This window comes from Myotis brandtii, unplaced genomic scaffold (genome assembly GCF_000412655.1).
Source record: "Myotis brandtii unplaced genomic scaffold, ASM41265v1 scaffold931, whole genome shotgun sequence".
NCBI lineage: Eukaryota > Metazoa > Chordata > Mammalia > Chiroptera > Vespertilionidae > Myotis > Myotis brandtii.
Window position 1 is genome coordinate 2284434 of NW_005371843.1, and position 15780 is coordinate 2300213.

The window sequence follows — 15780 nt, forward strand, 5'->3', positions numbered from 1 at the left end:
TTCCAGATGTTGAAGTGAAAGGAGAGTGTTCTAGCTATTACCTCTTGTTACAAGGTAATGACAGTAGAAAATGCAAAGCCACACTGATTCACTCAGCCAACCAGATCAATGGCTCATTTGCCCTCAGTTTCATTCATGGAAAGATGAAAGCAAGGACAGGAGAAACCCAACTGAGTAAGTGTTAACTTGAGTGGAAAATATTTTTACATTTGTTTGTGTATATAGGTATAATTAACTTATGTGGTTTTTAATGAACTTATTTTCCCCAAACTCCATTTCACTTTCAGTAAATTTATCTTTTATTTTAAACATAGTATTATGTATTTGAACAATTTAGAATATAGAGAATTAATCCCTTTATATTGTACCCAGTAAATTTTACTGGGTCAGCCCTTGATTCCAAATAGGACATTTTCAGTATAGTCCACTTTAAACACATACTATTTTTCTATAATTTCTCATTTTCATTTACTTTCTCTCAAGCATTTTATTCTGTTTTATTGCTCACCTTTTCTTTTCTCTTCAACCTGTATGCTTTGGTGTTTATTACTGTGTGACAAGCGACCCCAAGATTAGCTTAAAAATGACTATTTATTACTATGTCTCATAGTCCTGCTGACTGGGCTCAGCCCAGCTGGAGTTTCTGTGTTAAAGTCCCACATCTGATTGCAGATACACAGCTGGAACTCCAGTCATGTGAAGACTAGAGCAGTTGTTCTAGAAAGCCTCAAGGCTTTCTGTGACCTAGCCTAGAGGTCATTCACTGTCACTTTACCATACTTTATTGTTTTCATAGGGCTAGCCAGGATTCACTGTGGAAGGGCTACACAATGGGTGAAAAGCAGGACATGTGGGTCATTGGGGGCCATCTTTAGATACTTAACCCTACTCCATTTGTGTTTTGTGTAGGAGTTTATTTTTTAATTATCATTTTTTAAAAATTTTAATTACATGAATTGGAGTAACATTGGTTAATAACTGTGTAATTTTCAGGTGTATAACTTTATAATACAATATCTGTCTACTCACCACTCAGAGTCTAGTCTCCTTCCATCACCATATATTTGACCCTCTTTACTCCCTTCATCATCTCCGCACTCCCTTCTGTGTAGGAGTTTCAGTAGCTGAGCCTATGGAAGAAAATGTGATGAGGGAATTCTACTCTACTACCTAAATTCCCTCAGTTTAAGAAGCAGGTCAAAGTTTAAAATGCACAATAATTTAATATGTTTATTTTTTGCAGCTTAGTTATTTAATTGGAAATATGCAAGATCAAGAGAGATGAATAATTGGCTTTTACTTTTTAAATTATAAATTAGCGCATTAGCTGGGAACTGAATATTAATTGTTGTCATAGAATATTTTTAATACTGACTTTTTTGTGTGTCTCAGGTATTCCTTTTGACTTCTTGTCGCTTCCACATTTTTCTGGAGAGCAGCTTATAGAAAGAGAGAAGCAGTTAGCCAGAGTTCAAGCTCTGGCTTTGAAAGAATGTCTGAGTAAGTAACAATTTGTACATTTTATTCTACTGTAAGAACCTGTTCAGACATAATTCATTGTTATTTCCACACTTTTTCTTATATACATTGTCTTTTAGGTAAGACACTCATTTGTAGGACTATTCTTGTTCTTGTAGAGGTGATGTAAGAGTAGAAAAAGACCACAACTTTTTCCCCACCAGATTAAAAATATTCTTATTTATTTGTACATCACAGTTAACATTTATAGAAATATTTCTTCAGGAAAATTCTGTATTTCAGCATTTTTAAATGTATGCTAGGAGATACCTAAATTGTATTCTGGTTAACGTAGAGCTCTTTCTAAAATGTCTTTTTACATACTTTTAGCTGTCATAAGAGAATAGAGACTGCAAAGAGAAGAAAATGCACGTTCAGAGAAATTAAGATGTTAACCTGAGCATCGATTCTTAGACTTTAATCATGACTACCAATAATAATCAAGCACATGTCACATAATGGGTGAAGTTGGCATTATGGATTTTTCCTTATTCAAGAAATTAACACCTTTTCAGGGGTCATAGTTTAAGTTTTTTTTCATATACTAAATGTTAACTTGGTTATCATTCATAACATTTTTTTTATAAGTAGACATTCAGTAGTACCTGATATGAACTTACTTTAAGCTACTGTAATTAATTGATAGAATTTCTAAGAAATGAAATCAAATTGTGAGGCCTCACTAGTTACCTATAGTAAAAATGATATTAGAATTAAGTAGATACATTATAAAGTAAAAACTACCACTTTGAAAGCACTTTAAAAATATCTTGAATTAAATAGCCTGTTTTATTCAATGGAAAATAATTTTAGAGTATTTGGTCTCAGTTGTTCATGTAAGAATTACCTTCTTTTTCAGTTGTACAAAGCCAGGATAATTGTGTAGTCTTGAACTCCTCCAACCATTGATTTATTTTTTTTCACTATGAAAATGATATTAGCTCAAGGAAAATATAATTAAAAAGGCAAATCAGTTTCAATAAAAAGTAGTACATGTTAAATGCAAAAAATAAAGCAACAAATAGAAATATTAGTATTTTTGTGAATGGAAAACCTTTATTTCAAACATCAACCAGCAGTATTGTTCACTTCTTGACTTTGTCCTGTTCCTGCTAACCTCTTTGTAGGCCCTGATTCCTTGCCATAATAAGCCTCCTGCAGCCTTTTAAACTCAGTTCCTTCAACATCTCCCCTTCCTTTCATCTTCACCTCTCTCCCTTACCCTTCCCACCAGAAACATTGTCAGAGTGGAAGGACAGGCCCCTCTTTGAAGCTGGTGCATCTCTCCATTGAGTAAGAAGAGCGAACCCCAGTAGGACTAGCCCTCCGACATAGTCGGGAAGGGAAATACTAACAGCTGAAACCTCATAGCTGCCTGCAGGGGTGACTGGAAGCTCTGGGGGTATGGGTGTGGGGGGAGGGGGAAGACCATAAGTGATAAACAAATGCTGAAAATGTAGAAGTACCAGCAGCTGAGCTGTAACCCAGGTAGCAGCCAAAAGGGTGCCTCAGCTCCAGGCAAAGGGCAAAGGCAGGTAGGGGGCCTGAAGCTGAAGGAAGCCTTGGAGCTGGTAGCTGCTGGAGACACCAGCTCTGGGCATAGCCATGAAATGGCCAACTTGCAATCTGAAGCATTAAATCTTGATTAAGATTAATGACTCAGTTAATCCCATTATGATAGAAATGCTTGCTGAGCCAATCTCTTCTCTGTTTAGAGAGTTAATGCTGGATTAACAATTTGGGGACAAAAATGCATCTGTTCAGAATTCCTGTGTCTCAAAAGACAGGACAATGGCTGCAAGATGAAGTTTCCAATGTAAGAACATCTGAGTGTGTATATCAGTGATTTCAAAGAAGTGAATGTAAACTTAATCAATTTATGCATGATGAAAAATCAGTAATGTAATAGGCACAGCTCTTTTTGGAAAGAAAAACAATGATTCAGAAGCAGTACAAAGATTGTGGTCTTTGATGAAAAACAAAAACTTGTTCCAAAAGGGTTTTGAAAATAATTAAGACATGGAGTAAATTTATACTTATCCCCCACCTCCCCTCCCCCTTTCCTCTGACTAGTACAGAACCAAAAAGAGCAACCAGGAAAGTGTGCATGAAAATGGGCTCATGCCCTAGCTGGCTTGGCTCAGTGGATAGAGCGTCAGCCTGTGGACTGAAGGGTCCCAGGTTTGATTCCTGCCAAGGGCACATGCCTGGGTTGCGGGCTCGATCCCCAGTAAGGGGCATGCAGGAGGCAGCCAATCAGTGATTCTCTCTCATCATTGATTATCTGTCTCCTTCCCTTCCTCTCTGAAATCAATAAAGAAATATATTTTAAAAAAAGAAAATGGGCTCACATTATTGAGGCTCTTTATTTTTTTAAAAAACAAAAATGAAATAAAATTCTTGGTTAGGGTTTAATTTTTTAGAATGCTTTATTTTAATTCATTTTACTTATTTCTAAAAGTTATATCTAATATTATTTTTTAGAATGATATTTAAAATGTGTAATTTTATAATTTATACTAGTGCCCCCATGCATGGATTTGTGTACATTGAAAGGAAATTAATTAGAAGTTGAGGTGGGACTGGGTGAGAAGGGCCAGACACGCCCTGGAGCCAACCTCCCCTGGTCCCTCCCTGGCTGGCAGCACCTGGGACAGCACCAGGCCGCTTGAAAATTATCTGCAGAGTAAGCGGGGTCCCTCTGGCAGGTGGGGTTCTTTGGCCTGGCCTGGGAGGATCAGGCCGAAACCAGCTCTCCTACATCCCCTGAGGCGGAAATTAATTAGAAGTTAGCTGGAGGGGTGGGACTGGGTGAGAAGGGCCAGACACGCCCTGGAGCCAACCTCCCCTGGTCCCTCCCTGACTGGCAGCACCTGGGACAGCACCAGGCTGCTTGAAAGTTGTCCGCTGAGTAAGCGGGGTCCCTCTGGCAAGTGGGGTTACTTGGCCTGGCCTGGGAGGATCAGACCGAAACCAGCTCTCCTACATCCCCTGAGGGGTCCCAGATTGCAAGAGGGCAGTTCTCAGGTGACGCACCCCGGAATTCCTCTCTGGTTCTGGGTGCATCCCCGAGAACCGCAGCTGCCAAGTCACCGCAGCTCAGCAGCTTCTGCGTAGAGCATCTTCCCCTTGGTGGTCAGTGTGTGTCATAGCTACTGGTTGGAACTTCTGGCCCCTGGTGGTCATTGTGCATCATAGCTACTGGGCGGACAGTTGGATGGTCGCTTAGGCTTTTAATATATAGATTTTACCTGATTTTTTTTGTAATTTGTAACTTTTTGTATTTGGAAATATGAAATGTCTTGTTTCACTGATTTTTAAAGAAAAAGTTTAAGAATACTGAACAATTTTTAAATAAAAGGCTGTTCAGTATGATTCAAAATACACCCAAACAGCAGTACTGTCATTTTGTTCCAATATTGTGGTCACTACTCTGAGCTTTTCAGTCTTTTTTAGCATTTATAGAACCCAGTGCAAACCTGATTGATACTCATCAGTTGATCCTTTAGATATTCTGCTCTGGATTTTCCTTTAATAAATTCTTAGTTATTACCAGTTTTTTTAGGAATGGTATTCTTTTGCTAATTTATTTTTCAACTTTAATCCATTATATTTCTTCTAAGTTTTTATCTACCATTTGTATACAAAATCATTTGTGTAGAGATTATTTTCACCTTAGTAAATTTTCCTGTTCATACCCCTGTTAATCTCGATATACTTTCTCTCTCTATTGCTCAGTCATCCAGATCAATCAGAAGTCTTACCCTGCTTTCCAATTTGCCATATTTATATATATTTAACAGTTTTAATAAGTATGGGTCAGGCTCATGATTTAACTATGTTTTTAGAGTTAATACAAGTGTAGGGCTAGTTTCCAAAGCATATTACTTGTTGTACACCTTTCAGATGAAAGGCAATCATTGATAACTTTTGTTTTCGGATGGCTCCCAGCAGCTTTTTATTTTCTCACTAAGATGTAATAAAAGCTGCATATATTGCTGCTATTACTTTACCATTGCTAGTGTTCCTGACTGCAGAAACCACGTGTTACTTACCTTGGATGAGAACTGGAATGACCCTCCCAATATCCACATTGGTGAGGTGGGATTTTACAGAGGCATTTCTCATAAAGCTGATGGTCTAAAGTAGAACCCCAAGTCTGGCCACTACCTGCTCAGCCTGTTCCCTTGTGCTTTTATGTACCAACCTCACCTAGAGTGACGAATGCGCTTTCATCCTCTGTGCCTAAGGGCCCAGCACAGTGCTTTGCAGGTAGTACATAATAAATGTTTGTTGAATTGAATTCTGTAGGAATTTATACTTTACTGTTTATTATAGGAGAAAATGTTATTAGTCCAGAAGTGTTTTAAAAATGAAATATTTTCATAAAAGCAATACATGGGTATAGTTTAAAAATGTAAATGGAACTGGAAAACAGCAGTGCCCACCCCTCCCTATCTTTCAGTCTCTGCCCACAGGCAGCTCCCTTCAGCTCTTCAGCTAGTTTTTCTGGCATTTCCTTCAGTTTTCTAAATAATATGTGTAGGCAGCTATTTCTGGGTTTACCAATTTCAGTCATCATCTTAACATCTGAGATAAAGACTTTACTGTTCTCACATCAGCTTCACTTTCTCTTCGCACCCTTTACAGTGAAGTCATGAATTTTGGTTAAATCAATGGTTAGTTCTATTACTATGACTATGTATAGAAGTTTACTGCTGAGTCATGTCATATATGATGATGAGCAACTCTTCTTTCTTGCATAATCTTTGTTTTGCTTTTGGTTGATGATCACTTTCTTTTTAATCTGTCTATTCTTCTGTATAGACCAAATACTGTTATGTTTCCCAGAGGCTCCAATATTTCTGCCACACACTCATCATTAAATTCATATGTTCAACACAGCAGTTCCATTTTATTTCTCCTAATTTTTTTTCTGGAGTATTTTATATTTTGCTTTATTGTAGACAAATTGCTTCATGACCTCCTCTGCTTTGCTGTCTCCACCATAATCTCATCTTCCGAGATGTATTGAAAACTGTGATCCTTTATTGTTTCTTCTTTTGTTGTCTTTTCTTATTCCTTTACTCTGATTTTAGTTTTGGGAAAGAGAAGAAATAAGTAGCAGTGGCCAAGTTTATGTAACTTATTTCAATAAAGTCTTACAGGTTTTATTTTTGCAAAATAACAGCATAAGACTCTGCAAGTTATTTTTGAAAACTTTTGTAAACTTGCTTTACTATTTCTCATCATTCAGTGTTAAACAAATTATTCTTTTTCTGTCTCTCTCACGTAATTGGGAATTCGACCATTATCTACAAATGGGATTAAAATGAAAGCAAGCTTACATACACAGGAATGTTGTTTGCTGGATAAATTCACTTATTTCAGTTTTGAAAATATTTCTCATAAAATGAGTAGTAGATGGGCTTTAGAGAGGATTTAAAGTAATGGTGATATAGTTAGTCCTGTTGATCTGTTGTCTTACAGAGAGGAGAAAGTTGGCAGAGCAGCCCGAAGTGGTTTCTGTTGATGAACTCAAAAGTCTGTTAACACTCACAAGGGAACACTTTTTAGATCATTTTGAAGCTATTATTCCTAAAACAATTCTAAGAAAAACAGACAAAATTATTGCCTCCAATCTGTTAAATGGTAAGTTTTTTGTTACTTTAAATATTAGTTGTTTTTTGTATGGCATTTATGACAGTTACTATTTATTATTAAAACTAATAAAATATATTGATCAAATTAAAATGCATCTTATAAACTTAAATAATTGACAAATATTTGTATATACAAGCACAACAGGTCCTCAAGTAACATCATTTCATTCAACATTGTTTAAATAGAACATTGATGAGATGCCATAGAAACCTAACTCTGGTTTATATCAATTAGCCTATGGTAAAGTTGGTTTCTTAATGTCATTTCACTTAAAGTTGCAGCACTTATCGATGGCGTTCAGTGAAGACTTACTGGATATATGTGTGTGTATGTATGTGTATAAATAGTGAGCTGTATTTCTCATCATTTAAGGATTAAACATTTTCTGATTACTTCTGTCAGAGAGCATGGTCTGTTAAGTGAAGACTTACTGGATATATGTGTGTGTGTATGTGTATAAATAGGGAGCTGTATTTCTCATCTAAACATTTTCTGATTACTTCTGTCAGAGAGCATGGTCAGTATAGTTGTTTTTGAGCAGAGGAGTTGAGCTTTTAAGGTGATCCTACTACTCTCACTAAGCTGCTAGAATGGGTGGGTTTCTATTACACTATGTTTTCATAGGTGAAAAAAATAGAGCCTACATGGAAATTTAACGTAGTTAAAACCACATATAATAAGATGCTCCACATTTGGCGCTCATTGTAGCAGGAACAGTCGCCAAAGTTTACTGAGGGAGCAGGAAATCATTTATAGTAACTTGCATTTCTTTCTCTTTTCCTGGTTTCTATTGTTGTGGTGAATTTGAGTAGAGTGAAGCTTTTCAAGACGTAACAAAACATTTGAAGATTGCCTAGCATTTTAAATGTACAGTAGTAGAGTGAAGCTTTTCAAGATGTAATAAGAAAACATTTGAAGATTGCCTAGCATTTTAAATGTACAGGATAACTTTTATTTTTATTCTGTGAGAATCATTTTTATTCCATAGATCAATAAGAATATGACTGAAGAATCAAGTTAACAGTAATGTGTATTGAGTACCTTTTATCTGTTTGACACCATGAAGGCACAGAAAGAAGTAAAAATTTGAGTCTTTCTAAGGGCTTCTGATCTACTTGGAAAGTAAAATATAAATTTAGCATTTAGAGTATGTTTAAGAGCCCATGCTCTGGAGCTAGACTGCCAAGGTTCAAGTCTCAGTTTTGTTTCTTCCTTGCTGAATGTCTGGGCAAGTTGTTTAACCTCTCCATGCCTCTTTCCTCATGGGGATAAGAATATTACTCACTAGACTTATTGTGAAGAATGAGTTGATACATATAAAACACTTAGAACATAGTAAGTGCCCCCAAATTGTTGAGCTGTTATTTGTATTGTCATTGTCATTTCATCATTTTTATATATCAGTCCCAACGTTAAATAGCAGTTTGGAATAATCTGAAAGATGTTGGAGACAGTATGGGGTTACTTGTAACTGGGAGATGTGTTCAATACGTGAGAGAGCATAGCTTCTTGATTACAGCATGGGCTCTGGAGCAAGAGTAAGAAGTTTGAACCCCAGCTCTGCAGCTTGCTTGCTATGGGACCTTGAGCAAGTTTCCTAACCACTCTGAGCCTCAATTCTTTATCTTTAAATCAGGGATAACAGGTTGTTATGAGGATTGCATTCTTTATAAATGGCTTAGGAAGTTGTCTTGTATGAAGTAAATGCTGTATATTTGTTAGGTAAATACATATGCATTTTGAAGAGAGAAATGTAACTAGGACAGTTACAGAACTCTTCGTTAGGAGCTGAGAGACTTGATGTTGGTCTTGAGAGATGCACTTTTATTATGAGGAGATAAGAATAAAGAAAGCTTAATACTGGTTTGTTTGTTCGTTTCCAAAAAACTTTATATGGTATTTTGCACATTTCAGGCTATCAGAGAGCCTCTCTGAATGTCTGAAGTAAAAATTGAATCCAACATGCCTTTATGCACACTCAAGCACAACCCCCCCGCACACACACACACACACACACACACACACACACGGATGTATGAGTGTATCTACGTGTATACATTTTAATGTAGTTAAATTCAGTGTGTTAATGCTTTTCAGTGCTTATGTGTATTTCTTTCTCTTTAGACACCTGTCCAGTGGATTCTATTTCTTCAGGTCTAGTGGAAACCAATCCTCTGGAATGGCCAGAAAGGCATGCTCTTCAAAATTTAGAAACATTTGAAAAAGCTAAACAAAAAATGAGGTAATATTTAAACAGCTTAGTATTTTATTATTCGTTGTTGTTTTTTGTTAATACTCACCCCATTATATTTTTCCCATTGCTTTTGAGAGAGAGTGGAAAGGAGGGAGGGCGGGGGAAAGAGAGAGAAACATCGATGTGAGAGAGACACATTGATTGGTTGCCTCCTGCATGCATCCTGACCAGGGCCTAGGATTGAACCTGCAACCCAGGTGTGTTCTCTTGACTGGGAATCAAACCTGAGACCCTGCGGGTTGTGGGCCTATGCTCTAACTGCTGAGCACACCAGCCAGGGCAACAGCTCAATATTTTTAAGTGAACTTTCTTACGTCTCACATTGTGTTTATGAGATACTAGTTTTTTGTTGTTGTTTTTTTTATCCTCACCTGAGGATATGTTTTTATTGATTTGAGGGAGGGAGGGAGGGAGGGAGGGCCCAGTTATCGGAGTCATCATTGCGTGTGTCTGTGCCTGACATGCCCTCAGGCTGCCGTGCTGGGTGCTGGCATGCAGTGGGTCAGGTGGGCGAGGGGCTGGTTTCTCCAGAACTCTCATCTCCACCAGAGGCCTTCGTCGTCTTCCTTTTATGAGAAAAGAAGGAAGAAAGGAAAACAGTTGTTTGACCATTCCTATGTGTGGAATTTTCCACAGCCGAATCTCTCTGCCGTGTGTTCATCGGGAATATTCTTTGGTTCTGATTTTTTTCTTCCATTGGTGTTTTTCTTTTATGTGTAGTTTTTCTCCTGTGTCTGGTGGTTTGCATTTGTTCACAGCTAAGAATTTAGTACTTGGCTGCTCTGCATAGGTAGTTGGGTTGTACTTCCCCTATATTTGTGTAGTCTTGTTCCCAACCTCCTGTCACCTGGTTTAATATTTGGGAGACGGGAGATGCAGGGTGGAGATTGCCTGACAAGCTTCACTTGGTCTTTATACTGAGGGGGATTTATTCTGAGGATGTCACTGCTGACACTGGGGCAGGCACCTAGTTGTGGGTCTTCAGAGAGCAGTTTCTTTATCTTTAATTTGGAGGTAAAAAGTATAGGGGCGAGGTATGGTGTGAGAGGGTGGTACTTAAACAAGTCTTCTAGTAGGATTCTTAGAATATGTCATCTGATTTTTGCCCACTGCCACACTGTGAACCCACATTTAGAATCGCTGTGGCTTTGTAGGACAGGACGAAGAAGATAGATTCTACTTGTTTTCTAGTTTTATCTCTAGTTCTCCTTGAGGCTCTTGTTCTAGTTTCTAAATTTTTGAAATTCATTGAACTCTTTGGTCCAACATTTTTTTTCCCTTTTTTTTAACCCTATTATGACTTTTAGTGTCCAGTACTTCAACATCTTGATTTCACTTTGTTGGAGGGAGAGATTAATGTATGTTTAATCCACCATCTTGGACTAGAAGCTTATTTGTCATTCAAGGTCTAGAGCAAATATCACCTTTCTTCTTAAGCATTTTTTTTTTTGATGCTGCAACTCATTGTTATCTTTCTTTTTTAAGCATCTCAGGACTATGTTATTCGTGAGACTTATTTTATTGTACCTTTTCTACCTCATTATACATCTGTATGTTTATCTCCTTTCACTCCTCACCTCCTTTCTCCTGCCTCAAGTCAATCTATACACTAAATTGCGAGCCGTGATTATGAGTCTATAAATTATCATCAGTGAACTCTTTTTACTACCTCACAATGAGAATTACAAAGTAAAATGCTCAATAAATACTTGTGAGTACTTCAAAATATGGGAGGTACCATTAAATTCTTGGTTGGGGACAAAAATTATGTTGCATATTTCCAGAATTTGTTTTGTGTTAAAATAGGTTAAACTGGAGAACAAAGGACCAATACGTAGTGATGTTCAGAAGTCATAAGAACTTGGTTTTAGACAAACTCAGTCACCTGTTTGTGAATTTGTGGCTTCATCTTTTTTTTTTTAATATATATTTTTATTGATTTCAGAGAGAAAGAGAGAGGAAGAGAGAGATAGAAACATCAATGATGAGGAAGAGAGAGATAGAAACATCATTGATCGGCTGCTTCCTGCAAGCCCCCTACTGGGGATCGAGCCCACAACCCAGGCATGTGCCCTTGGCCAGAATCAAACCCGGGACCCTTCAGTCCACAGGCCTATGCTCTATCCACTGAGCCAAACCGGCTAGGGCCTGTGGCTTCATCTTTAAGATGGGGATGACAACATGAGTTCTCCTTCAAAGTTGTGAAAATTTAATGAGATTATGTATGAAAAAATACTTTGCAAGCTTGAAAACACTGAACAAGATAAAGTGCTGTCACTGTTTTGGTGTTTGTTTCTTTGTGTTTTGTTTTTTTTAATCTAAGACATATTTGGTAACGTAATTTATCACAAACGGGCTTTTAAATTGCTTTGATATCCTTGTGTCCAGGACTCTATATAAATGCAAATTATACATTTCCCCATTCCATCCAGCCTGTAAAATGATTGAGAGTAATTTTCATTAGGAACCCTTTGTGAGTTACTATTAGAGAATAGCTATATAGAAATTAAATTAAGCTCATAATGCAGTTCTTGCCCTCCTGGAATATAAAGTTCATAGAACATATTTGAGAATTTTCTTGTCTGACTGTTTTTATTAGATTTATATTTTCAATTTAAAAATAAAGGGAATGGGCAGGGGAAAGGGGCACCGTCGGTACATTATGGGTCGTTAACGTATAGAAATGTCAGTCCTAACCCATAATGTCATCATTGTATCATAATTATCAGTAAAAATGCTTGATTTGAGTAGTGAAATAACCAGGAAAGAGTTGAATTGATATGAAGTCAGGAAATAGTTTTCTATGCCAGTAAAGGTTTTATTTATGCTTTGGTGACAGGCCATAGCATAATCTGTGACTCAGTACTTGCTATAACCTTTAAAATGCTCTGAAACTAAAGTGTTTTTCTCTTTCTAGTTTCTAAAACTTTTTAAGAGCTTTTCGGGTTTATAGAGTGATGGAGTAGAAATAGTACCCAATTCAGAGTCAGTCTGCTTCTGACTGTCATTTCAAATAGCTGTGTCACCCTGGCTCTATGATGCAAACTATATGCATTACTGTCTTCATCTGAAAAATAGGAATATGATTTTTTTTTAGGTTTAGTGTGCTGATTTTCACTTTACAAAGTACTTATTTTCAGGTGCTAACTTGATTTTGAAGTAAGACCTATCCTGTCTTTTTCAAGGAAATTTGTGAGGATTAATCCTACCAGACCTGAGGCCCTGAACCTAACTGTCCCCTATACCTGGGCTCCTGAGCATTAAAGAGAAAAAACCAACATGATATAGAAAAATGTTAGTTACATGCAAACAAGTGGTTAGAATAAGATGGAACTTGGAGACATTGTAGAAAATAGGTCTACCTTTCATCTACCTTTCATCTAGCACCAATATTCCACCTTTGTGTGGAAATTACCGAAAAATCGGTACAGACTGCCTAATTTCATGGTTGTGCTTCAAGTAATCTTTTAAGTTCTTAGAAAATTGGAACATTCTGTCTCTATCTTTAAAGTTTACAATATTGTCGAGTTTCAGAATATACAAGAGAGTTTTGATTTAAATTTTATGAATTTGATAACTTCATGCTATTAAATAATCATGCCATCATCTATATATTAGTATATAAAAGCCTAAGCGACCTAACAACTGGTCGCTATGATGTGCACTGACCACCAGGGGCCAGACACTTAACGCAGGAGCTGCCCCCTGGTGGTCAGTGCGCTCGCAAAGCCAACCTCCCTCGACCCCTCCCCCCAGTCGGCCAACCTCCTGTGGCCCCTCACCCCTGCTGGCCAACCTCCCGCGGCCCCTCCCCCCAGCTGGCCAACCTCCCATGGCGCCCATCGGCCCTGATTGCCAGCCAGGCTGAGGGACTCCACCTGTTCACAAAGTTGTGCACTGGGCCTCTAGTTTATCCTATATAATAAAAGGATAATATGCAAATTGACCCTAACAGCAGAACGACTGGGAATGACTGGTCACTATGACACACACTGATCACCAGGGGGCAGATGCTCAATGCAGGAGCTGCTCCCTGGTGGTCAGTGCTCTCCCACAGGGGGAGCTCTGCTCAGCCACAAGCCAGGCTGATGGCTGCCAGCACAGCGGTGGTGGCGGGAGCCTCTCCCGCCTCCTCAGCAGCACTAAGGATGTCCGACTGCAGCTTAGGTCTGCTCCTCACTGGCAAGTGGACATCCCCCGAGGGCTCCTTGGATACCAGAGGGATGTCTGACTGCCAGCTTAGGTCCGACCCCCCGGGGAGCGGGCCTAAGCCAGCAGGTGAACATCCCCCAAGGGGTCCCAGACTGCGAGAGGGCATAGGCCAGGCTGAGGGCCCACCCTCGAGTCCACAAATTTTTGTGCACCGGGCCTCTAGTAAGAATATAATTTAGTTAAGTAGTAGCCTTATTGATATGGTAACTGCAAGTTACGGTAACTGTGATCTAGAGGTTTTTAAAAATATACTTTGATATTAAATGATTTGCAAAGATTTTACTTTATTTTCTTCCTAAATGTGTAATTCTTCAATTTTGTTTGTGTATTTTTCTGGTTTCTGCTCATGTCATCTTTTCCTGATTATGAGGAATTCTAATCCACTTTTAATAAATCTACATAATATTATTTTCCTAGAGCTGGTTCATTTCCTCGTTCATCTGAACAGTTGCTGGGCCACAAGGAGGGTGCACGGGATTCGACCACGTTATTGGATGCTAAAGAATTGCTGAAATTCTTTACCTCAGATGGATTACCAGTTGGAGATCTTCAGCCTTTACACATTCAAAAGGGGTAAGTTATAAACTTTTAATTTCCAATTAATTTTTTAAAAGTCATTGAAAAAACACATGGCATCTCATTTTCCCGTTTACTGGTGTCCTGTGCCACTTAGGCAAAATTCTCAATTTGATCTCAGTGTTTATCAGTTGGCCATAATCCTCACATTTTACCAAATGTCCCAGTGTTTTGTGGTATTGAATATAAGGGAAACAAAGAATAAAAGCAACCTCAGCACATTCCCTATGAAAGTTAGTAGGGAATATGCTGAGGTTCTTTGTATACGAAGGATGGTTCTTTTTAAGAAAAAATTATAATTTGACTTGCAAATACATATTTTTAATTCTCATTTCTGTATTACTGTCTAGGTTTTATTTTGCTGCTGTGTACTTGTCATGACATTGTCAGTCATTCCTAATAGTAGCAAAAAACACATCTTTCAACTGAAGAAATAGGAAAATGGAATAAAAATTCTTTTGAAACTATAACATTACTAAGTAAGAATTCAGTGTCTTCATGAATAATTTATAACTAATTTGACTTCCAAGATAACTTCTACTAAGTAACTAGTTAATAAAAACTAGGTGTTGCTGTTGTTGACTAATTGCAGCTAAAATCATGACATCAAATACTTGTGAGATTTGAATAATTTGTTCACAAACCCAATTTCTTTTTGTTAATCCATTATTTTGAAAACCCTTCCAAAGGACACTAAAAATTATAGATCATTTCAGTCACTTTAACAAAGGTTATTTTGACAAATACTGATTTTAAAGGTAAATTTTGGAAAGGCTCTATTTGAAAGTAGTTATATTTCAGAAATAATGATAGAACTTGTTGCCTCCATGTGCATGTTCACTACCGAGAGAGGGAGCGACTTTGAAAACTTGAGCATATTGACTCTGGGTCTTAATGACTTAATGATTTTAATGACAAAAATTGTGTAATTTTAGAGTAATTTTCTTTTCCTCCTACCTTTGAGAGATTGATACCCGTTTTTGTGGGGATCAAGAAAGTAAAAAAGTGTATAACATTTTCTTCTATTTAGTTTTAGATTAGTATTTTTTTAAATCATGAAGCATGAACTGGCAGAGTCAGATGGGTCTGCCCAAACTGAATCATGGAGGTCTTTACTCTTGTGGCCACAGGTCTTTCTGAATTCAGTGTAGTAGTGGAGATATATTTAATTATTTCTGTAGTTCACAAGTAATTTCTTTAGGGAAGTTTGATATAGTTCCTTGATGTTAGTAAAGAACTGCATCATTATCAAATATGTTTTCTATTAAGGGCAAGTTTTCATGGCAGTGAATCAAGAACTTGTAGACTCTTCTTAAATGCTTACCTATGCAAGGAGCCATTCAAAATGCTATAGTAAATTAAAGTTCAGGCATAACTCCTATGAATATTCCAAAAAAATGTTAAATATTGACAAAATACATACTTATTAAAATGTTTCTTTTAGAAAGAACAAGGTGTGAGTAAAATTAAGCAAAAATAGATAAAGTTGCTGAGAGTGCTTGAAATAAGAAATGGATACAACATAGTAAAGGAAAGAAGTGAAATAAATGGCAGGT

The 15780-nt window shown here is 37.5% G+C and overlaps 1 protein-coding gene across 1 annotated transcript in view; it reads left to right on the forward strand.

Annotated features, from left to right (window-relative positions):
* Positions 1-15780, forward strand: part of MTBP (MDM2 binding protein) — a 52639-nt gene that overhangs the window by 22466 nt on the left and 14393 nt on the right. The window contains exons 12-16 of the mRNA XM_005885864.2: positions 1-174; positions 1393-1500; positions 7009-7170; positions 9307-9424; positions 14066-14221. Coding sequence (XP_005885926.1) covers positions 1-174; positions 1393-1500; positions 7009-7170; positions 9307-9424; positions 14066-14221 — 718 coding nt within the window. The remainder of the gene's footprint in view (positions 175-1392; positions 1501-7008; positions 7171-9306; positions 9425-14065; positions 14222-15780) is intronic.